The sequence below is a fragment of the Manis javanica genome, chromosome 7 (genome assembly GCF_040802235.1).
Source record: "Manis javanica isolate MJ-LG chromosome 7, MJ_LKY, whole genome shotgun sequence".
NCBI classification, from domain to species: domain Eukaryota; kingdom Metazoa; phylum Chordata; class Mammalia; order Pholidota; family Manidae; genus Manis; species Manis javanica.
Window position 1 is genome coordinate 6,935,430 of NC_133162.1, and position 25,426 is coordinate 6,960,855.

Below are 25,426 nucleotides of genomic sequence, written 5' to 3' on the forward strand. Positions count from 1 at the left end.
TACCATGATTAAATAAGTCTTTATTGTCACATTTAACTGCTTTGTCAGATATACATTGTAGGCTTCAGTATGGCATAAAAATAAAAGTATTTTCCTGAACGTCAGAATCTGAACAGAGGAGGTGGCAATGGCACTTAAAAGAACAAACAAACAAATTCACACTGGTGCTGAAGCTGCTAGAGGGTAACTGATAGGAACTGGAAAACATTTGCAGATAAAGTGGTCTGCAACATTTCAAATCAAATGGCAGTGGTGTAAGGCCAACAAAATCAGGAGAATATTAAAATACAGAGCCCATGGAGTAGATATCTGAAGAATGGCAGTTTCAGCATTTCATTTTTCAGTCCACATTGTTGTTTAATTTAGAGTGCATCTGGAGCTCAGTGAGTTAACTTCTCGCCTACACAATGAATCTACTTTTCAGAACCTGGGTTTTAAGTCTCTTTAACAACTTGCTTATTCTTACAGATATTAACTAGTCCAAAGGAAAGGCAGTTATATTCCAAAGCATTATCATCATGGGCTGACCTCATCACAAATGCTGGGTCTTGTCGTTTTCACACCAGGAACCTAACATGCTAGCAACATCTTCAGTGGTTTCAAATTCTGGGCAAAACTAGAAAACAAGCAGTAATTAAATAACAATGTAAGTGCATCTCAACAGACAGTCTACACACATCCCACAACTATTCTCCAGATGGCAACTTAAAAAAAAAAAGTATGGTTATTGAGATTCAAAATGAAACTTTATTCACCATGATACCTGAACAGCTTATTAAATGTCTTTCCTCCACAAATAAAACTAACACTAGGATTTGTCAGAAGATCTAAATGAGTTTTATCCTTTACGTACGCAATTAGCTAAATCCACTGTGTCTGGAATCTGTTCATTATTAAACTCATGTCTGGAACAGAATTCCTTTCGGCTGTGTGTCCTTCACTTAAGACTCCAGAACAGAGACCATACATGTGGCCACTGCAACAGAGAAGTCACTGTAATTCCCGGGAAGAAAAATCAGTACTTTATTTTATGATATACTTATTTGGATGATTATTTACTGGTAATTAGTATTTCTACATTTTTTTTTAAAGGCAACCATTTTAAGTGACAATACATATCAGGCTAGTAGAAAAAAGTTGAAAGAAAGCCCTCTCTTTTGATCTCACAAAGTCATGCAGACAAGAGAAGGTACATCCAATTTGTTCCAATCAGGCTTCTTGAAATTATCAAAATTTCTTTTCTGGCAAAGATGAATTTGGCTCACCATAGAAAGAAGGTTCTTTGAAAGCTGCTGCTAAACTCATTTCCCTTTGAAAAAGTAAATTTCAAGGCATGATAGTGCAAGAGGTAAGGTTTTGATTTACAGAACATTTATAGACTAATTGTGCTTAGTCTCTAATTTTCAATTTATTTTAAATAACAGAAACTATAATAAGTTTCACTTTGCCTAAATTTACCAGTACATCCATGAATCGCACCAGAATTAGGACAATTTGATTATCTTAATGATTCTGTCCTGAAACCTGCACGCTGGGTCCACAGGTGAGGACCTGCGGATTTGAGGCTCCTATAAGTTCTGGGCCCAAGGACTCCCCTCTTGGGAGTCCATGGGTCTGAGAAAGCAGTTCTTCCCCCAGATTAAGTCCTCAAAAAACTCTCTCAATAAGCGATTAAGAAAAACAGTGCTAAGTGGAGAGTTTCTTTGTTTAGCTAAATCTGGGAGGTCTGAGTGTTCCTGGAGCCCCCGTCAGGATGTGGCATGAGTCGAGAATTCCTTGAATGTGAGTACTGGCTATTAGAGGGCTCTGTAGGGTCAATCAAGTTTTCATAATCACTGTCGTCTGATTCCTCAACACTGTCTCCAGCTGCTCTTTGGGAAGGAGGAAGGTCTGTTCCACTTCCAGGATACTTCAGTCCGGCACTGGTGGAAGCAAAACTGGAAGAACCCACGGCTTGAGGTCGAGGCATAAAGACGCTCGTGTCCATGCGAGAATGGCTCAAGGCACTCTCTTGATTGTTTGGGTGAAAATCAGAATAAGGGGGAGGAGGATCAGAGGCCTCTACATCTCCAAGTGTACTTCTACCTTCCACTGCAAACTCAGAGCAGGGCCCCCGAGGGGTGCATACTGGTTCCACACTTTCAGAGGGCGTCTGTCTGCTTATCAACGCCTGCTGCAACCCTGGGTGAAAATAGGAAGAAAACCAGTTACACATTCTGTATTTTCATTTTCTATCTTTGCATCTCAATGCATAAAACAGTCAAGCTGAATGTCTGGAAAATAGCAACAAAGCAGTGAAATTGATTATTACTATAAATTGCATTAGCATAGTACTTTATAATCTATAAAATATTTTGTTATTCATTAAGTTCATATAAGTCTCAGAACAACCTTCGAAAGTATTATTGTCATCATTATCTGTATTACTCTTTCCACTATATAGGCAAAGAAACCAGAGTTCAGAAAGATTAAGTAAACTAATCAGGAAAATGCAAACCAAGACAATGCGGTATTACCTCACACCAGTCAGAATGGCTAGTAGCAACAAGACAAGAAATACCAAGTGTTGGTGAGGATGTGGAGAAAATGGAACCCTACAGCACTGCTGGTGAGGTTGCAAATGGGTGCAGCTATGGTGGAAAGCAGTATAGAGGTTTCTATTTCTCAAAAAACTAAAAATATAAATACCATATGACCCAGAAATTCCACTCCTGGGAATCTACCAAAGAAAACAAAATCATTAATTCAGAAAGATATATGCAACCCTATGTTTACTGCAACATTATTTACAGTAGCCAAGATACGGAAGCAACCAAATGTCTCTTGATAGAAGAACGGATGAAGAAGATGTGGTACATATATACAATAATTCAGCCATAAAAAAGAAAGAAATCTTGTCATTTGCAACAACATGGATGGACCTAGGGGGTATTATGCTAAATAAAGTAAGTTAGAGAAAGATGAATACCATATGGTTTCACTTCTATGCGGGATCTGAGAAACAAAAACAAATGAACAGACAAAACAGAAACGGAATCATAAACAGAGAGAATGGATGGCTGGTTACCATGGCAGGGGAAACAGTGAAATGGGTGGAGGAGATAGAGGTGCAAATTTCAAATTATAAAATAATGTATCACAGAGATGGAAATACAGCATAGGGAATATAGCTCATAATACTCTATGGTGACAGATGGTAACTACACTAATCATGGTAAGCCTTTAGAACTGATAAATCCTAAGTTGTTCACCTGAATCCAATATAATATTGTATATAAACAATATTCCAATTTTAGAAAAAGGAAAAAAGAAAAAGAAAGGCCAAATGGCTTTACTAAAGGAACAGCAAGAAGTGAGGGCCCCGTTTCTCAAAAACCTGGGCCTGAACCCTCTGCTATTTCCCTCATCTACTGCTCACTGCGCTCCAAGACTAGAGTGAGAGCAGAAGCTAACGTTCTTTGTCACTGTGTGCAGTGATCTGAATTCGAGTTTTTTCTTCGACAGGCTTCACGTATCAAAAAGCATTTTTCTTCACATGTCTGGTCAAAATACACTTACACACCTCTTTCCTCTTAAAAGTTTAAATGCCCTATGTTAGGTGGCCAGTTTGTCAGGTACTGGCCATAAATCACCACATCTGTATGAATGCTCGGGAACAGCCCCGTATTTATGAGCCTACAACCTTTATAACACTTTAAGTACTTCATTTATATTATAAAAATGACACATATGGATATGAAACTTAGAAAACTAAGGAAATGAAAATCACATGCAATTCTGTCACGCAGATAACACTTAGAACATTAGTGAAAAGAGCACAAGATTTGGGGTTAAAGATGCAAATTTTAGGGGTCAGGCCCCCTACTTTTCTGAACTCCGGTTTTATTACCGAGTTTTGTGTATGTGTGGTATGTATCTTAAATAAAGCTGAGATCATATGTTTACATTTTATATCCTAGTGTTTTCACTTAAGATATGTATTGGGCACAATCCTATGTCATCAAAAATTCACTTCAGTGGCTGTACACTTCTGTGCATGCATCTCTGTCTGCATTTCTGATTATTTCTAATAAAACATGACAGTAGAAATGAGTCAAACATAGACATCATTTACCTGGAAATATAAATTACCTTTTAATTGGTTTGCAGGTATTCTTATTAAATTAGAAAAGGTTAGCCATACTGTTTTATACTTGATATTGTTTGTCATATATTTTATTCACAAATGTTAAATCTGGTGACATTATAGCAAACCTGTATGTTACGATGCTGGCATTAGTAATTATTAGGCCTAATTCTCTTTCAACCAGCTGGTTCCTTAGCTCAATGGTATCCATTCATCCACAACTACTAAAAAATAGACATTTAAAGCCTTTGTTGTGACCCTGGCTATGAATCAAACATAAAGTTAAAAGGATTTTAGGTAACTCTTTTACTTGCTACAATGAACACAGGACAGAGTCTCTACTTGCTAGGCATGCTAGGGTTAACTTACTAACAAACATCACATCCCCTGTAAACATATCCCATTAGTCAATATATACACAAGTGTCAATGACTTGCTGGGATTTATTCTAACTTGCTTCAGCCTTTCTGCCTTTGTCTTCTTTCTTCTCCAGTTTTGGAGATGTGAGAAAGATACCATGAAATACAGTCCCTCTCTTCTGGAAAGCTTGAAGACAAGGTGACTGCCCCCTCCCAGGAGCCTGACTTGGAGCTCAATGAGTGTAATTTATTGTATAATCTGATGTTGGGAACCAGGCATCTCCCTGTTAGTGAATGGGTAGTGAATTACAAAATTAATAGGAAACTCACTTCTTTCTTGTTCCTTTTCATTTTTCCTCTGAGTGATCTGTCTTCTTAATTTGTTCACTTCTGCCTGACAGGATTCAACAACTCGCTCACTCTTTTCTACATCTGCACACACTGCCTGAGGGAAAAATGACAACAAGAACAATTAGTTTCAAACTAAGCACCAGGTATTCCATAAAGTCAGCACTGATTACAACCTTAGGAAGAGCCCAGATGCATTATCAAGTTAAAAACTGGGCACCTCAGGTAGAATAAAATCATGAAGGTCAAAGAGAACAGCATTTGTTGTTATTCACTGACTTGCTTTCTTCATTTAGAGTTATGCTATTGAGCTCATAAATTCCTGAGATATAACGGTAGGATGGGATGAGTAAGAAGAAAGAACTGAAAACAGAACTTCTGATAACAGCCTAGCATACAAAGGATGAACAAAAGACAAGAATGAGATACTTTTAACTTTTATTTATAACCAACAATCAAAAATTAGAAAACACAGACTTATTTAATAGAAAATATTTATAATTAGGAAGGGTTGAAAAGAAACTAGGCTTCAATGTGAGGCTTTAATAAAAGAAATGACCATTTGTGAGACTACATCTCTGCAGCTGCACCAGTCGTGTCAGAGTGGCACGTGACACTGGGGTTTGCAGCAGGCCATATTCAGTCAGCAATGAAATGCAGAACAGTCCCTTTGAAGTCTGCGGGACAGTGCGGCTGGTCTTGAAAGAGCACGATCATGAATTCAGGACAAAAAGCTGTTTTTTCCCTGCACGTTCCTTCCATAGCAGACATACCAGAAACCTCCGAAAAGTGGGCCAGTCCCCAGTGCGCCTGTCTAAGGTCCCTGCACTGCTAGGTGCACTGTGACCCCAATTCGGAATACTAACGCTGGAAATTGCCCGTTGCATGCTCTCCTCTTTTGCGGCAGGCGGAACTCAGTCTGTCCTTTGTTTCGGTAGCTGCCTTCATTCCTTTCTCTCTTCCTTGGAGTCTTCTTCCTCAAAGCGAGGCTTTCTCCAGGCCTGCAAGAGCCTCTTCAGCTATACCACTTTCCTTTTTGTGCTCAAAGCCTCTTTTGTTCTGAGGATTTTAGAGCAAATTGCTCCTAAGAACACATGGGGCATGATGAAAAGGACGTGGGAAAGTACTGTTAGCACCTAGCTCAGTATCTGGCTTGCAGGACATGTTTCCACAAACATTTGTTGCATGAATGACTAGCAATGAACAGGCTCCACTGCAAATCTCCCACTCAATGCGGGCAGCTGGGGGCAAAGGGGGTGAACTACAAGGAAGGAAGCAGAGCTGAACTGTGTTACAGGTGCCTTTAGATGCAGTCTCTACTTAGAGTGACTAAGAGAGACAGCTGCGTTCTTATCATCCTTTAAACTAAGACCTTTCCCTAGGAAAAACATTGTTACAAATGGGATCACAAGTACTTAAAATAGTAACGTAATAGTGTAGTTCACAGTCTCTACTGCAGGCACAAAATGCGAGGCTTCTTAGGCTGGCATGCCACATCTGGTATTATTTTGGGAAAGCACATTCTGACTTTTGGACCACAATTATTTGTCAGTTGGGAGATTGTTAAAAATTAAAGTGGAATTTGAAAAGATACATGTACTCCTATGTTTATCGCTGCATTATTTACAACAGCTGAGTTATGAAGCAACCAAAGTGCCTATCAGTAGATGAATGGATAAAGAAGATGTGGTACAGATACACAATGGGATTATTATTCAGCCATAAAAAAACCATCTGTGACAACATGGATGGACCTACAGGGTATTATGCTAAGTGAAATAAGCTAGGCGAAGAAAGACAAAAAAATCCGTATTTCATTTATATGCAGAATCTAAAAATACATTAACAAATGAACAAAATAGATACAGACTCACAGACACCGAGAAGGGACTGATGGTTGCCATGGAGAAGGGTGGGAATGGGCAGGTAAAACAGGTGAAGGTGATAAAGAGGCACAAAAATCTCAGTCATAATATAAATTAGTCATGAGAATGAAAGTACAGCATGGAGAATATAGTCAATAATTCTATAACATCATTCTATATTGATAGACAGTAATTTCATTAGTTGGGGGTGAACATTTAATAATGCAGTTAACTGTCAAATGACTATAAAAAGAAGCACGTGAGCAATATAAGTAAGATGAAAACTAGTAAGTAAATGTTACCTGTACTTTCTCCTGAAGTGCATTATAAACCTGATAAATTGCCCTGATGTCTTTCATTACTCCATCCTTGTCAAAAAAGTCAGTACTAGAAGAAAGACAGACAAAAGATTCACAAAGTTATTATAACTGCTATGAACCTAAAAGGCATTTTCCTATCTATCACTTCTACCTAAATCTACTACTTAAATGCTGCAACTCTAGGGTGACAATGTCTCAGGATTATGCCCACACCAGAAGAACTAACACAAGAGAAACCCATGTTACTAAGACATTTTAAAAAATAATAAAAAGCTATTACCTTTTTCAGTGACCACAGTTAGCTTTTACAACCTCAGAAATACACATATTCTATCCCAACTTTTATAACAATAGCAAAAACAAAAAAACCAACAAAACCCCGTGGCAAGTGTTTAAAAAAATAAGCATTAGTAAAAGCAAACTATCTTTTTTTTTAATGTTCTACATTCTTTTAATTTGTAATACATATAGCAATGGCACCCTGCTGATAAACAGAATGCTCAAAGTCATGTCCTCCAGAAATTTGGTTTACCCCTAGATTTAAGTTAAGTGAAACTGTTCAGTTTCTATATCCCCTTAGAATTAAAAATCATAATGGCAGGGCGCCTTGATTCCTTTTATCAGGATAGTGTAACTATATTGTACAAAATAAGTATGTCAAGGTTGGCATACAATGTTGTCATGTTCAGTATTATTTATTTATTTATTTATTTATTATTTTTATTTTGGTATCATTAATCTACAGTTACATGAAGAACATTATGTTTACTAGGCTCCCCCCTTCACCAAGTCCCCCCTACGTACCCCTTCACAGTCACTGTCCATCTGCATAGTAAGATGCTGTAAAATCACTACTTGTCTTCTCTGTGGCAAACTATCTTTTCCCTAAGCATGACGCTTTGATGTACAGCAGTAGTGGTCTGGGGAATTACCTGACTGCATTTTTCAATTTCAGTGATATTAAACTTGATTTCACATTTCTCCATAAACCTTTAAATACTGTTAACAAAAGAAAGGAAAAAGTGTTCATTTTAGTTGCAACTTACCCATGTTCTTTAATAACTTTGGCATAACTCTGAGAAGTATTTGGCACTGAAGACACTTTATACTCTTGCTGGCTAGTATTGCCTAGATTGGGAATAGCAAGGGATATCCTCTGATTGTACCTGTGGGGAGGATTGGGAGAGATCATGTTAAAAGCACTGCTCTACTTGGAGAATAGGTCTTGCCAGTAGGAATCTGTGTCTGTACTGGTGAACTAATAAGAGGCCTCCTAGAACACCTACTCCCACAAACAACCTACTTCACAGATGCATGAATTAGCAATTTTTCCCCTTCCCTTAAAGTAGAAACTCAACTGTAAACTACTTAAGGGCAGAGGTCATGCCATACATCTTTTGCATCCCCAAAGAAACTGACTGAGTGCTGAGGAGGTTGCCAGCAAAAAATACCTGATTAATTAATGAAATCTTACACATGGCTCTTTAACAATTAATAATAATTTTCATTGATGTTGATCTAATTTATTCTACAAGTGAATTTCCAGAGAGAAACTTTCTGTTTACAAAAAGACACCAGGATCATGTGATCTTTTTTTTTTTCTCGCTTCAACAAGTTCACAATGCAAAACCCTCATTACCCAGTAGGTGGATCAATTTTTTAATTTTGTTTTTGAAATCTGTTTTAAAATTATAATCAGATTTTCAGAGCAATTAAAACTATATTTCTACAGAAGAGATTACAGAGAAGCAAATGATGAATTCCAGCTGTTTATTCCTGTAAGAATTTATGCATAATTAACATGTCTTGCTAATGCTTCTTGGTTCAATAATAATTTTAATTTATACAGCTAACTGATGGGAAAACACCTCTAACTACAAAGAAAACTAGTTAAAATTATAAAAGCTTTTCTTTAAAGATGCTATAAAATGCACATTTTCAAAATCATAAATCTCAATTCCTTGTACCAACGTCTTTCCTGTTTTTGTGAGGCTGGTGGGAATGCTTTCTTTACCTTCGGTTTGGTCTAAAGAGGACGTATTCTAGAGCATGAGTGGAACTGTTGGCAGTGGAGATGAAGCTGAAGAGAAGGAAGACAAGGTCGGGCACTCCAAGGATGCGGGTGAGCTGCTTGTGGATGACCTGCTCCCTGTACGACATTTGCTGCTGCGTGTTTCGCCGGAATCTGTACCACCCAATAACTTTCTGTAACAAGAACGGAGGAAAAAAATATTGAAAGTTGCATGAAATCTTATAAACTTAATTCTGAATTTATCCACACAAATACTTCTACACAAAAGTTCATAGTAGTTTTATGTGCAATCACTCAAAACTGAAAACAATCCAATTGTCCATCAACAGGTGAATGGGTAAACAAACTGTGGTCTATCCACACACAGAAATCCTACTCAATAAAGAAAAAAGGAACAGACTACTTATATATACAACACCACAGCTTAATTCCAAATTAATTATGCTAAGTGAAAGAAGCCAGCCAGAAAAAAAAAAGAGTGTATGTGAGAGGATTCTATTCATATAAAATTCCAGAAAATGAAAACTAATCTATAGTGGCATAAAGTAGATCACTGGTTGACTAGGGAGAGGGGTGAGAAGAAGAGATTAGAAAAGGGCACGAGGAGCCCTTTGCCGTGATCGCTGTTTGCTGTCTTACTGTGATGATGGTTTTGTGTTTGTATACATACATCAAAACTTTGATCAAAGTGTGCACTCCAAGTATGTGCAGTTCACTGTATGTCAACTATACCTCAATACAACAATTTAAAAAGTTTAGCTCTGTCAGCTCTAACTACAGGATAACTAAACTGGCTAAGTGAATAAACTGAATGCTCTCTGGAAGAATATTTCTCATAAGGGGACCTGCTGGACATCTGGGAGCTGGATGACCTAAGGGACATCTGGGAGCTTGCTAAAATACTCCTGGGCCCATCCAAACCCACAGAATCAGAACCTCTAAGGGTAGAGCCAGGAATCTGAATTTAGGATAAATTGAGTTTTTTCTTGTGCATGCTAGAGTTTGAAAACTTCTGTTGAGATTATTTATTTAGAAGAATAATCTTCATATAAATAGCCTCTTTTTTGAAACAAACTCTTTGAGTGAAAATCCTGTTTGAAGAAACAAAGGTCATTAAAAATTGTTAGTGTGATATTAAAATTAACAGTAAATTTAGATTATGTTTTGGCGCTTTCACATAGGAAGGAAGTGAACCAACCTTCGCTGATGCCCTGTGGTGGGTGCCCAATGAGCTATGTTACAAATATTTTCAACCCTGAGAGGTGAGTAATACTTTCTCCATTGAGTTCATATCACATGCAGGCACTACAGGGACAAAGAAATAGTTCTTGCCCTCAAGGAGTACTACTGAACATAACGCATAACTTCCAATTACATTAATTAACTCTGATAGTCTTTAAGTAAAAAGAAAACCCAAACACTTCTTAGAGTTTAAATCTTATGAAAGAAATGTTTTTGTCCAAAGTCACAGAACTAATGAGTAACGGCCAAGACCCAGAACCTACTGGTCCATCTTTTTCCACTGTGCAACATTAACTTTAAAATTCCACATTAGTTATACTATGGTTTTCATAAAAATGTGAAAATAGTTTTCCTTTAAAAAAAAAATAGTGGGTAAGAAAAACTATCAAATGGCTATAGGTATCAATGTCTAAGAACAGGGATATTTCACTATAAATCTCAGTACTGTGTAGACCTGGGGTGCATCTCATGCTCCCTTTGTATCCCTGGCAAAGATCTGAGCAGCCCTCAGCATGTTGGCAGGTCTCATGAAATACTCACTGATTAACAGAATCTTGCAAGTGGCTACTAGATAAGTAATAATACTTTTTCATTTGTGCAGATTCCAGTTGTTTTACTCTATTTGTATTTTCTGAGAAGCAGGGAGCCTTATAAATTTATTTTGGGTATTAATTGGTAGTAATCAACTTTTCACTGGATATTTGCTAAAAAGATGCCCCCATCATGCTGACCAATGAAATATGAGGTGACAAATTAATTCACACTGTTGACCTCTACGATTCTACCTTTCAGAGCTAGCAAGCTAGTTGCAAAGCTACTGAGAAATTAGGTCACTGTTGCTGAAAAGCACACTTCTGATAGCTATGTTTTGGCCATGATGAAAAATTATGGATATCTTTCCCTAAAACCTTATCTCTGCTGAAGTTTCACAATTTTTCATGAAGACTTTCCTATCTCTATGCTCAACATTCACTTGCATTTTCTGGCACCAAAGCAATTATCCCCAACAATGGGCACGTTTGTCATCTTTAGGTTGTGTTCTTTTCCGTCTTATTATGATATTAAGATGGCAGTTGTGTTTATCATTATCTATTTCAGAGCAGATGCTTCCAGAAGGCAGAAATCCTCCTCTCACTTGCTTTTTTGGCCTTAACCCAAAACCTGAGGCTGTGGAAACTTTGTAAGCACAATATGGATTCTGCCGGAGCAGTAATTCAGCATGTGACCACATTCCACATACTGGGGAATTTTCATATCAAAAACATTAGCCTCTATCTTAAGCCTAACTTTTTTTAAAAAAATGTTTTAGCAATGTTATAGAGTTTCTATATTTTGAGAACCACACATTTTTTTAGTAAGCAAATTTCTAATATATTTGTTGCTATTGTGACAAAAATCTTGATTAGTTTGTTTTCAAATGGGTAATTCTAGGACTCAGAAAACTTTAAAAATCACTGTGTGTCAGAGAAGACAAGTAGTGATTCTATAGCATCTTACTATGTTGATGGACAGTGACTGTAATGGGGTATGTGGTGGGGATCTGATAATGGAGGAAGTCTAGTAACCATAATGTTGCTCATGTAATTGTACATTAATGATACCAAAAAAAATCACTGTATATTATTTTTTATGAGTTGGACTTACTAACTTTTGTTCAATTCTTAGAACTTTTCAACAAAATATTAGATTTGAAGCCAAGCAAAGAGTCAATTTTTAAGAAGTTTCCATCAGCACTTTATCTTAAAGAGTTGACATTAATTAAAATTATTTTCTATATTAGGTACTGTTTAAAGTACGTATGTATTTTTAAGTCTCACATTTTAAATGTACCTTTGCTACTAGTATAAAAACCATTTGAGGTGAAGATACAAATTTTGTACCTTTCGTAGGGAAAAAAACTCAAACTTGAATGAACTACAAACCTTTTAAGTAGTCTAGATTTTATATGTCATCTTTGTTTTTGTGCTGAAAATTCGGATTTTTCAAAGAATCCTTAAAAGAGTTTATATTATGTATAAGGTGCCAAAGGACATACAATAAAATATAAAATATAGTTTTTGTCCTTAACAAATACAATGATGAATACAACATAATTTCCAAGTAAACTGAAGCAACAAACATCTTTAATTATAAAGGGAAACATATTTTGATCTAGCAATAAGTTCTGTAATACCCAAACTGCAGATCAACTTTTGACTTTTTCGAGAATCTTGGTTCCAGGAAAAGCAAAGTTAACTCCAGAATAGCAAACTATGATTTGTCGGCTGCAGCTCAGAACAGCAAATTCAACCTTAAAATCCCCAAATTAATTTGGAAATGTGTCCCTATCAACTATTGAGAAAACTACATAGTAGAATCCTTTTCTTTTTTTCAATTGATTTGCAATTATAAAATACAGGTTAGAAAAAAAAAAAAACCTATCACACCGCCTCTCCAGCAGCAGCATTCTCCCGCTGCCTTTCCCAGAGGAAACAATGTTAAGTTTGGTTGGTCTCCTTCCAGATCTTTTTCTGTACATTTAAACAGTCAGATTTGTATTTTTACATAAGAGAGGCTCAAATTATGAACCCACTGTCTTCGCTTAACATGACCTTGAGCTCTTCCATTTCCTTACCTGAACTTTTCCCTCATTCTTTCTAACAGCTGCTTTACACCCACCACACAGATCCCCAACAAAATACCTTCACCATCCCCGGCTGCTGGACATGCAGATTGCCTTCCCAATTCTCACTGCTAAGCAAAGATACAACAAACGTCTCTGTGACTGGACTGAGGGGTCAGACTGCTGTGTCTTAGCTCCACTATTAGTCACTGGCGACCTTAAGCAAGTTTCTTATTATCAGTTACCTCAACTGTAAAATGGAGGTAACCCAACAGTAATTTACTTCCCAGGGCTGTTGCAAGGATGAAATGTGTGAAATACCTGGAAAGTGCTTAGAACACATCCTGGCACATTCAATAATGCTGGCTTTTCATATCTTTGTATCTAGATGCAATTATTTACTTGGGACAGATTGCTAAAGGTGGAACCACATACTTAAAAGTTCTGGTATTGCAAAACTCTCCTCCTAAATGTCTGTATCACCCACCAACTAGCTCCCCAATTTCCTGCAGTCTTGCCAACATTGTTATTAGCAATCCTACTACGCTTTTGTCAATCTGATGGGCAAAAGAATAGTACCACGCTGTTACGGTTTGCATTTCCTGATTGAAGATAAACATCTTCTCACTTACTTCTTGGTCATTTGTGGATTTCTTTTGTGAATTTTTTGTTTATATTCATTACTCATTTTTCTCGCCTTAAAATTCTTCTTCTCATGTATTTTTAAGAAATACTTCCTGGTGCTTTTAATATGTAGTTAGAGTGCTAGAAAACTGCTTCAGTAAGAATTTTCATGGAACGAATTTTAGTTTTAGAAAGTATAATAAAAGCTCATTATCTAAAACATGAAAATAAATGAAATGAGGAGTTCAGGTGGTGGCTGGGAGAGGAAGGATGGACTCCTAGGATCGCAGAATGTGCATTCTGGAGCAAGTCACTGAAAATGAGGGAGCTGGGCCACAGCGCCTGGGGCTGCTCTCCCTCCCTTTCCCAGACGGGCAAGCAAGCAACTGGGCTAGATTCTGCCGATACTCAGCACCCTGAACTTGCTGTCATCCACAAAGTCATGTGTCCTTTCTTCCACCTTACCTCCACACTTCCCATTCTTCTTTTTATCTTACTGCTTTTCTTTCTGCCTTACACCTGACATTGGTACTGAGGCACCCATACATGGGAAAGGCCGTACATCTACCCTAACTGCACTCTACTGATGGCCATCTTCAGACAAGGTGCGCACTGCCATGATTACTGTTAGCCAAAGGTAATCTTTTAGAAGCTTTTTTATAATACATGCTTCGAAATGAAGGCATTTTGTGGTCTCTTTGACAAGTCAAAAACTTGTGCTGGTCCTTTTTTCCTCAAGTGATGGTTTAATAACAATTTATTTTTCTGGAATTAATCATTGAAGGTAAAAAGTAAAACCCACACATGGTACGACAAAGAAAGTTATAAATGAGACCATCGGACAATACCGCAGGTAAAAACCTTGGTTCATTTCAATTCTATTCAGACTTGCTTACCATACATATTCAGAACATCACATGCATACACTGACAGAAATAATAAACACATGATCTTTTGGGAAAGCATCCATGTTCAATGTTAACTGAATTTGAAAGAGTAACATATCAAAAGGTATTTTATTGTAATTTACTTTTAGAAATATTTTTCTTGATTATAAAATTAATGCATGTATATAAAATATTTGCAGAATAATTTTTTAAATTACAAAACTGAAAGACAGAACCACCCCAAATCAACTCAACTATTGTTAACTTCCTGAATTTTAGTTCATTTTTTTCTTCTGATTTTTACATAATGGAATCATACTATATCTAAATTTTTTTCTATTGATATTTTGTGAACATTGTCTCACAGCTGCAATTTAGCTTAAAATCTACTTGAGTAAACAGAAGTGTCATACATTAACATCAAATCACATTGTTTCATTTTACATTCTTTTCTGGTTTTAAGTTTGGGTGAAAGATGAGGAGCAATTTCCAAATCAAACTTGGCAGCAATTAGAACATACCTTTCTCCGATCTTTAAGAATCCTGTCCAAACTCTCTTCGTTAACTTTGCTTGCATAGTCATAAAAACTGTTTTTTGTTTTAAAGAGAAATAAATTTTATTAAAATTACATGGTATTGTGACATGAATTTGCTTAGCTACATATGTCTATGGGTCATCTAATCCTAAAAGATATAATTGCTTGCCTTCAATAGGATTATATAAGGAAAAATCAATCTAAATGCTTTATTGATGGAAGGTATCCTTTGTATCAGAGAATACTCAAGAGACTGCTACATTCAAACGATATTATTTCCACATGCGGGAGGTGCTGATAGCAAGTAATTACAAAACGTGTGGTGTCAAATGGCTGTGACATCTTTTCCTTGTTTCTAAGTATCAATTACTTATCAAAAAAAGAACACAGGAGCTCATTTTCTAAGAAATGAAGATTTGTTGAATGCTTAAAAGATACTCAGCTGCATGCACTCTCATGTTATGTCACCCCATTCTTGCCTTAATGCTAGAAGGTAAGTAGTAATTCAACCCAACAAGTCAATAAGTTTTATTCCCATTTTTGTAGATAAAGATACTGAGGTTAAGTGACGTGCCCCATATCAAATGCACTCACCACTAAAACAGACCAATGTGATGAGGATCCTGCAGCGAACAGGCCAGGCATAATACTGTGTGGGCTTTTCTACCACTGGTCATGATTTTATGAATGCCACCCTTTCCCCCCTCCTCCTAAGACCATAAGCCCAGGCCTTAAAAAGGTAGGAAGGAGTTCAAGATAGAGAAAAAAACATGGAATCGGGAGTCAGGAGATAGCAGCTCCAGCTGTTTTGCTTCTCACTGTGTGACCTAAGGCAAGTTCTTTAGCCTACATGGTCTCCAATTTCTCTTTTTTTGCAAAATATAGTTTGGAGTAGACAGATGATTTCTAAGGTTTCTTTCAGCTCTAAGAATTCCAAGTCTATGATTAAAACTTTAGCTAAATTCTTGTAAGGAATTCCTCAAAAGGGCAAGGCCGGGCACCTAGCAAAACTTTGGACAGTCAGAGCCAAACTGGACATTTCCATGGACCAGACAGAAGCACTGTGTGGCCCCGGGCATGCATCATTTCATTTGTTCTAAGATCCCTCTCAAATGAACTGCTGGTTATTCACCTTGCTTCCCACTCCTCTTTCAGTTTTGTGTAAATCTAAATGAGAGAAGGTTCTCAGCTGCTGTGAGGCTTCGTTCAGAGGTAGCCATCTTGCATGACAATCCTTTGAAACAATCAAAGGGTAGGTGGGGGGCGCCAGAACCCAGAGATGCAGAAGGGACTCCAACAAGTTTTACCCCATCAAGATGCAGACTGCCTGCCCCCTCCACATGGGTTTGGGTTTGGGCACTGAGCATGATACAAGTTCCCAGGAGTTCTTGGATGCCAGGGGGTTGGGTGTTTGGGCGAGCCAAGAATGGAGAGGGGTCAGGGTGAAAGCTGCAGAGAACACACAGCAGGAGCAGCCAGGCACAGAGGGTTGGCAGGTGTTACAGGAAGAAGTGAAGACCAGTGAATTGTACTAGTACAGGCAGCCCTGGAAGGAAAGTATTGGCTTGGCTTCTGGGAAAGTAGAAGAATAGGGCCTCAGGGAGTTTTAAGAAACAGAGTTGAAATCATCGTAACAGCCATCAGAGAGAAGAGTTTGGGGCTGAGAAAGAAGACAAAGGCTTGGGTGGTACTTAGGGAGCAGAAATTTGGTGTGTGGGAGATCCTGGCCTTTTTCTCCCTCACCCTTCTGCCTCCACATGTCTCTTTGTCATTTCCTTTCTCCCTCCCTTTTTTGTTGTTGAAGTATAGCTGATATGCAATACTATATTGGTTTTGGGTGTTCAACATAGTGATTTGGGAATTACATACATTACAAAATGCTTACCACAATAAGTATAGTTACCATCTGTCACCATACAAAGATACTAGAAAATTATTGACTATATCCCCTGTACATTTCATGACTTCCTCATGACTTAATTTATTTTATAATTGGAAGTTTGCTTTTTCTCTTTGAAGTCTCTCTTTCCATTTCTTTTATTGGTCATAACAAGCAATTGGTGTATATTAACTTAGATACAAAAAGAAAGTCTTACATTCCTTTTCTTTATATCTTAAAGTTGAACACTGAACATTTTTTATTTTTCTTAAAAACACCCATTAAATTATTTTATCTAGATGTGATCTTTAATTAACTTCCTTCTCGAAAGCTGAAAGGAAGGCTAGGGAGGCTGGCAGGGAAGCCTTCCATTCTAAACCACCGAAGCCAAGATTCACGCTGACTCCCTGCCCTTCTCCTAACCTAACACAGCGCCACACACACATTTGGCACTCAGCAAAACACGTTCATTTGGATGCCCTCAGTGATGTTCATGACTTCACAGCCACAATCAGCTACAGGCCTAAATTCACTAGTTTTTAATCAATTTATCTTTTAATAAGGACTAAAAGCTACACAGAAGGAAGTGGCTTACCTAAAAAGTTTTGAACAAGGCTGATGGTTATGGATTTCTGTAATCAGAAGGAGGAAATACATTTTAGTTAATCATGGAAGATACAAGCAACCATAAAATAGCCCAGCATCTTTTTTTTTTTTTTAATTGAAGTCTGAGACAATAAAAACCTGGTTTTCCGCCCCTAAATAAATGCTGTGTGTACACTACTGAAGGCAGTACATATTCTTAATGTTTAACCTCAGGGACACGTTCTCAGAACAAAGTAAACTGGAAAGTGAAAGTTCTGTTTCTATTTGTCCAAATTTGATGAGCACACATCTGAAAGCTTTTATTCAGGAACACATGGCTATTGTGTAGCCTTATTCAATCTTACCTATTTAAACAAAGCATAAGAAGAAAAAGTAACTGACTGGAAGCATTTAATCACAGTGGATAAAAGCTGTGAGGACAGCTTCGGGATCGGAGGGCCTTAACCATCCTACCATCAATGACCTACTAAGAACTAACTCATGACAGCTTGAGCCAGGTGTTTTGAAGGGGAAGAGAGGAAACTGCAAGTCTATTAATTAACCCTTTCAACGATCATGAGCACTAACATAAGGCGGATCCTAAGAGTTCCTGAAAAGATTGCTGTGATTGACCACAGTAAACAGTTTCTTCAGGTTCATCATGGGGCTTAGGGTCTGGTTTGCTTTATAAGCCCACGAGACTAAGTAACCATTAAATTCTATTAACATTCTCCTGGACAGCAACTCATCACTCATCACCTGTTGTTTAAGAAGCCATGGCCACAGAGTTCCAGGCTGCAATTTTAACTCAATTAAAATGAAAGCATGGCTCTAAAGAACCTGGGGCTGTGCCCATTAGCTTCTGTAAATGTCAATGCTACCAAAGCACAAGCATAAATGCAAAACTTCCACAGGAAAAAAAATCCCATTTGCCTAGATACAGGGCTGTTGACATAGTGATGCAAATTAGAAAATCTCACATAGAAAAATTTTGTTTTTTTAATCACCAAAATTGATAGTTACACCAGCCCAATGAACTTCAGAGACACTATTAGTAAAATGATTAGAATGTGGAGTATTTGTATTGTAGCAAAGACATTACTGAGAATTCTGGGAAAAGAAAAATTCATCTTTTACTTTAAAGGAAAGAGTATTTTGCTTAAGCAAATCCCTAGAGTAAATTCTTAACTCTGAACACACACTCCTGTCATCAACCCACCCCAGCAGACTTCTTTCTCATTTACAATCGGGATTAGAAGCACACAAAGATATGCTCTAGACATGCGGCATTTTCAGAAGGAAGTTGCAGCTTTCCGTCGTAAGACGTTCTGCAATACCTAAGCACTCCACAGAGAAAGCAGGGTGATGGTCTCAAACGGGATAAAGCTCCAGTTCGGAACGGAGCCGGCAGGCGCACTGGCTGACCGGCAGCGTGGGGAAGCAGGTAGAAGCACGGCAGCCTGGCCTGGGGGTCTAGGGTTTCCCGGGCCTCAGGAACTCATCCAAACAGTGGACCACCCCCCACCCTTACTGTAAGGCGTCTCTGCGCTCACAGTTCCCCGCTGGGGCTTACTGCTCCTCCTCGCAGTGGGGAGCTGAACGGCTCCTCTCCGTCCCCCTCCGTTCTTCCCAATGGCTGCGACTGAGTCATCGCATCAACCAAGGAAGCTATAGCTCTTTTGCTGTCTCCTCCCTACCACACCCAGAACTAAGGGTGGACAGCTCTGCTGAAGGGAGCTAGCACAGCATGTAAATTAATATGTATTCCAAACAAGACACAGATACTTCATGTTCAAGTGTGATGATCTATATGAGATCTCCATATTATATTGAGTAAGGTGAAGTGTCTGTGCATGGATTCAGACATTCCGACAAACAGTAAGTGTGGTAAATTTCTTTTATTCAAAACATCTTAATTCTAGAGGTTAAGCTATGCCAGAAAATTTCCCCATGATACCACTCATGGCACTTTACCTAATGTTTGGCCTTGCAGTCAATCCAGGTTTTCCACAATCCCTGGTTTACATTTTCTAATATGTATATATTTTTAAAAGACAGCTAGTACAGTGATAAAAAAGCACTTCGGTTAACACCAGCAAACACTTTGTCCATGAGATCCATAATCATTTCAGACAATGAATTGAATATAGCTAATAAATTAAACATTGTACAGCAAAAGATGGCTGTCATGGCACTGTACTAATGGGACTCTCTATTGACTGGCACTTCCCCAGATCTACAATACCATGGAAACTGGTATTTACTGCAAGAAACAGAAAGTTTATGAATCAAAGATACAGTACATTATACTGTAGAATTTTAATTACTTACCATGCTATTTCTTTACAAATGAATAAAAGCCAGTATAGCCATCAGAAATACTATTTCTGTGATTATGCCAAGTTAAGAGAGCTCTTTCTTGCATGGCTTGCATGGTCAGTTAATTATATCTGGCATTTTAACCTGCACATACCAAATTAGTTCTGAAAACTCAAGTGCAAACAATAAATTGCAGAGATGTCCAATGAAACCAAATTCTCTACTTCAGGATTTTAAAAAGTTGAGCAAAACAAAAACCAAAAACAAAACCCCAGAATAGCTTTATCCAGTCTAAGTCTTTATTTAATAAGGCACTATTGCGGGGAGTGGATTTTGTAGTTTGGGTCCTTTATGAAACAGTTCAGTTTCTTGGGTTCCCCCAGTCCTAACTCCACCTCACTCCTCACCCTAGCCTTCCAGCCTGTGCACTAGAAGGCTCTCAGAACAGGCCTGAAATCGATTTGGGCCCCACATAACTTAACCTTCCAGCAGTATTTCAAACCACAAATCACCCACCTTCCCACAGTCTGTAGTTTAGTCACATCGAAACAGGCCAGGTTCTTTATGTGTTTTAGGCACTCCTTGCTCTGTATTTCCTTGAATGTACTGCCCACTGGCCCTAAGTTCACCCCCTTCATGACATCTGTACTGATCTGAAGCACTAGCGGTTTTTTCTTCAACTTATGCGACGTCCTTTGCTCCTTTCTTACAGCACTGGCCCCCGACTGCCTGGTGGTCCCGTGCACTTGTCTCATCCTTCCCACACTCCTGGGAAGCACAGCTCCGTCTGGAAAGTCCTCTCACTACCCAGCAATGCCTCACACATGGAAATTCTTCATTAAATATTAGTTGCATAAATGAAGAAATGTCCCTTACTTTGTTCTGAGTATCAGGATATGCTGTTTGGTGAATATGCCTGAGGTGCAGCTGAGAGGACTATGGCCCCTATCTAGCAAGAGGAGACTGATCCAAAGAGAGTGGGTGCACCTACATACTCCATCTTTCTCAGCAACCTTCCCCATATTGACTGTTTGGCTTATTCCTCAGTAGGCCGTGTAGGTTTAGCAACTATCTCATGTAAATGAGCATGAACATTTTTGCCAGATCCCTCCAGCATGGACCAGCACACCCATGCTTTCACTGTAGTTGGAGGTGATGCTGACAATGGGGACAGCCCAAAATGCAAACTTGAGGTGCATTGTGGTTGTGAAGAAACCACCAGGCACGGCAGCACACAGCAGTCCAATGGAAGTCGGACCACTTAGTAGGTGAACGGTGGCTTTATCGAATACCTAAACTTATAGCTATGTGCTGTAAGGTTACACTGACTCATAAAAACCTTCAGTACAAATAATTTGCTTTGTGATTTTACTGGTTTTTCATGTATTCTTTTAATCTCTTAAGATTAAAATCAATTAAGGATCAAAGAACAAAACAAACAGCATAGATACAAAAAGCATTTCTAAGCTCAGGGATAAACTCACTTACCAATTACTTGCAGAAATTCTGTGTTGCTGATTTGTGAGTCACTGATGCTAAAGGTTTCCTCTTGTCTTACCTCTCCCAGCAAAAATCCTTCCTAAAAGTAATAAAAGAAAATCGTTGCAGACTAAAAACAAGAAAGAGCTTTGCTGGAATTAAGTTGGATTGATGATACTAAAGTTTTATAATAACTTTAGTAATAATCCCAATAAGCTTGTCATGTAAATTATTCTATAAATCAACAAGCCATCTGCGATGTATCTATTAGATGGATTGTTCAAAAAAAGGATTCCATAACAAAATGAAATATTTTCATCTCTCCCCCTGAAAAAATATGTATTTTTGAAGTAAAAACGAATAGAATGAATTCACCACCTAAATCCTACTAGGTGTAATAAGCAACATCAAAACAGCTCAGGAAGCATAAATAGTCCAAGGTTGTTTTCCTGAAACAGCATACAATTTATTTCATTGTTTTTAAAGAACTGTTTATGATAAAAGGATAAAGAAGTTAACATTGCACAAGTAATTGCTCTTGTATAGGCTGGCATGGGAAATAAGGATTTCAGCAAATAAATTTATCACTTTAACTTTTTCTTTAATAAAATGTTGATGGAATTTACACCTTTAGAGAACATATACCACCATCATCATTTCTGGATTTCTCAGCATATAACCTACTGTTTAAGTACTTGTGGCCATGCTCAGCAAGAGCACAGGTGGAGAATATATACTCCAAATGTCAACATAATTTCCCTGCAGAGAGTGAATGACAGGCTGTCCTGGAATCTCCCTCCCCACATACTCACGTGGTTTACTCCTTCCCTCTATTCTACTCGTTTACTCAAATGGCACCTTATCAGAGAGGGCTTCTCAGGCCAGGATATCAGAAACCGGGTCTGCGAGACACTGGCCTTTTACCCCGCATTCTCTTTCTTCGTATTCTTCTCACTATCCACCATATTCATATTTATATAAATAAATAAATGCCTACTCCTACACGAAAATGTAAGCTTTACGAGAGCAGGAACTCTGTGCTTGTTTCATTGCTCCATCTTACCACCTAACACAGTGCCCAACAGAGGAGGTACTCAATAAATACTGGTTGTACAAATTTATTGAATTTGTGCAATATATAGTCCAAGGGCAATTTGTACAATAATCCAAATAAGCTTGCCATGTAAATTAAAAAAGGGGGGGGTGTTGTGGTTGCCAGTACATTGTGGTGAATTCATTCTACTTATTTTTACTTCAAAAAAACATGTTTTTGGAGGGGGAAGAGACGAAAATATTTCATTTTGTTATGGAATCCTTTTTTTGAACAATCCAGCTAATAGAAACATCTCAGATGGCTTGGTGATTTATAGAATAGTAGTTTACATGGCAAGCTTATCTGGATTATTGCACAAATTGCCCTTGTACTATATACCTTTCTACTTTAGGTTGAACCTACAAATCAATTAAAGAAGTTTCCTAGTTTAAAAACATTCCCAGTTGGAATCTGTGGGGAAGAGGAGGGCAAGAAAGATGCTTTACAGCATAGCTTCGGTATTGGATTAAAGGAGTGGAGTGCCCTAAAATCTCAATCACAACATACAGGGCATTTTACAAACTTAATATATAGACCCCATCTAAAAAATTTTTTTCTTTCAGAACTGAAGGACTGTCCATGACTACTAGATTGAGAAACATTGACTGAAGAAGCCTGTTTTATCCTTTGGATGTCTTTCTGTTATGAGTTCTCAGTACAAAAGAGAAGCTGTGTCTTTGTAACAGGTTAAAAAAACATTTGTTTTAATAAAAGTGAAAAAAATATTTTAATTCCTACAAAACTTTAGACCTTAACAATATATCTATAGATGCGTGGTATCCCATAATCCAGGGTTGCCAGATTTAGCAAATAAAGATACAGGATACTCAGTTAAAACTAAATCAGGTAAGAAATAATTTTTATGCAATATTTGGAATATACTTACACTAAAATATCAGTTACTATTTTTTGAAATACAGGTGCCTTTTATTTTATCTGGCAATCTTACTGCAGTCCTCAGTTTGAAAAAGTCAACAGTGACATCAAGACATTCTGAAACCAAGTACAAAATGAATGCTTATTTATCTACTGGTCTGGATTATCTGAGCCACTGTTACTTTTAGGAGTAGCCAACCTATAGTGCATGGGCTAAACCCAGCCTAAGGCCCGTTACTTATGACCCATAAGCTAAGAATAGTTTCTATACTTTTAAATGGTAGAAAAAATATTAAAAATAGGAATAAGACTTCATGACATGTGAAAATTCTATGAAATTCATATTTCAGTATCCATGAAGTTTTCTTGGAAACAGTCCCCCAGATTTATGTATCGTCTTTGGGGGCTTTCTCCCTACAGCAGCAGAGAGGCTGCTACAGAGACCACATGGATCACAAAGCCTAAAATGCTTACTATCCGGCCCTTTACAGCAAAAAATTTGCTAACCCTAGTTCTACAGAATAATGAGTGGCTTTAAACTAATTCTTTGCCCGGACAAAACAAGATGTACTGCAAAAGCAAACTGTTGGTTCTTCAACTTTAAAATATATAAAACTGAAATTGAAGTATTCCACATATATAATTGTGACAAGGTTAATATAAACAGGTATGGACAAAGTAGACTGCAAACTGTTGCCATTGGTGAAAATTTCCATGAAGTCTATCACCATGCCTGGCACAGCATGGATATTAAAGAGTCATCTCTTGAACTAAATTAATAACAATCTAAGTAACATAGTCATCTCACTGAAGTTTGTAGAAAAATGATTCAGTTTTCAACAGGTAGCTGCTTATTCTTACAATGATCTTGCCTTATACATATACTGTGGTATTACCACGTGCTCCAGGAACTAGAGAGGTTTAACAAGCATTATTTAAATACTCCCATGGACAGTAGCAGTATCACAAACCACCTATATATGGAACTGCATTCCACTATTAAAAAGTTGGCTGCAGTATCAGCCTTAGGTCCAGAGGCATAAGCTGCCTCTGGAAGAACACATGTATATTTATATCATTAATGTCTCTACGATCAAGTTTGTGACGATATGAAAGGTAAAATAATTTAGTGCCATCCAATTTACTAATGGAATCTATGAAATCAGTTTTTATTAATGGAAGCTAAGATTAGACATCAAACCAAATCCATGTTTGTTCTGCTGTGTATCATTTTGCTTTGTAACAACAACACCCCCCCCCCCACACACACTTATTTAATGAATTTGAATAATTTACTGTTACATCATTTAAAATTACCCCCTCAATTTGGTGGGCAAATTGAATATGTGCCTAAAGATTAAATTATCTAGTTTCACGGAGAATTTCCATCCAGACGCCAGTGCCGTTAAAAAACAATTGGTAAAATAAAGACATTGAAGCAGACAAGCTCTGCTCCCTCTCTGGGCTCCAATGCCCATGCATTTCCAGTCACTCATACCTACGCGTGTCGCTTCCCTATTTCACTGCGACTAAGTTCCGTGGTTAGAATATTTGCCTAAGAACTAAACATGCAACTTAAGGCAAGTCGATCCTACATCTAACACTACTGTTTACACTCCCCATTTTCCACCGAGGCGAAGAAAACACACGATCACATCTAACAGTATGATAGTGACAGCCAAGCTTTCCCTCGTCGCATCCCACGACAACCTGTCAGCGCGCCAGGCGGGACCGGGTGCCTCGGCTCCTTTCCGACCCCGGGCGCCCCTCACAAGTCTAAAAGCCTTTCGGTTGGGGGGTGGGGGCAGGCGCTCAGTTTCCACTAAGCGACTCCGGCCACGGCCGGTGGCTGACCGTGACAGCTTTGTTAACGTTAGACGGCTGTCCTGGGACGGTCAGGCGGCGGAGGGCACCGAGGGAGGGGGCCCATCCCGGGGCAAAGGAACTCCGGGCAGCAGCAGCTCTCCGGGGGCGGGAGCCGCCCGGGTCCACTAGCTCCTCCAGCCAGCCCGGGAGCCCGGGGTGCGAGCCGCGAATGGGCCCGGTATGGCCGCAGGCGCCGGCCCGAGACGCAGGCTTGGAGGCCCCAGAGGCCGCGGCTTGGGGCCCGGCACCTACGTGGTCTGCGTTGCTGTTGGCGCTGTGGAAACACACAGCGCTGAAGGTGTAGCCCGAGATGGAAGCCGCCATGATGGATATCTCCTACTCTCCCATCATATCCTGCGAGGGCACACAGCCTTCCGGCCCGCCCCGC

The 25,426-nt window shown here is 38.5% G+C and overlaps 1 protein-coding gene across 1 annotated transcript; it reads right to left on the reverse strand.

Annotated features, from left to right (window-relative positions):
• Positions 1 to 25,426, reverse strand: ABRAXAS2 (abraxas 2, BRISC complex subunit). The gene is made up of 9 exons (XM_017647936.3): positions 25,291 to 25,426; positions 21,213 to 21,303; positions 17,416 to 17,452; positions 14,927 to 14,993; positions 9,033 to 9,223; positions 8,065 to 8,184; positions 7,001 to 7,085; positions 4,816 to 4,930; positions 1 to 2,181 (listed from the first exon to the last, which is right to left on the reverse strand). Exons 1-9 carry the CDS (start codon positions 25,360 to 25,362, stop codon positions 1,712 to 1,714), a joined length of 1,248 nt encoding a protein of 415 aa, XP_017503425.2. The 5' UTR covers positions 25,363 to 25,426; the 3' UTR covers positions 1 to 1,711.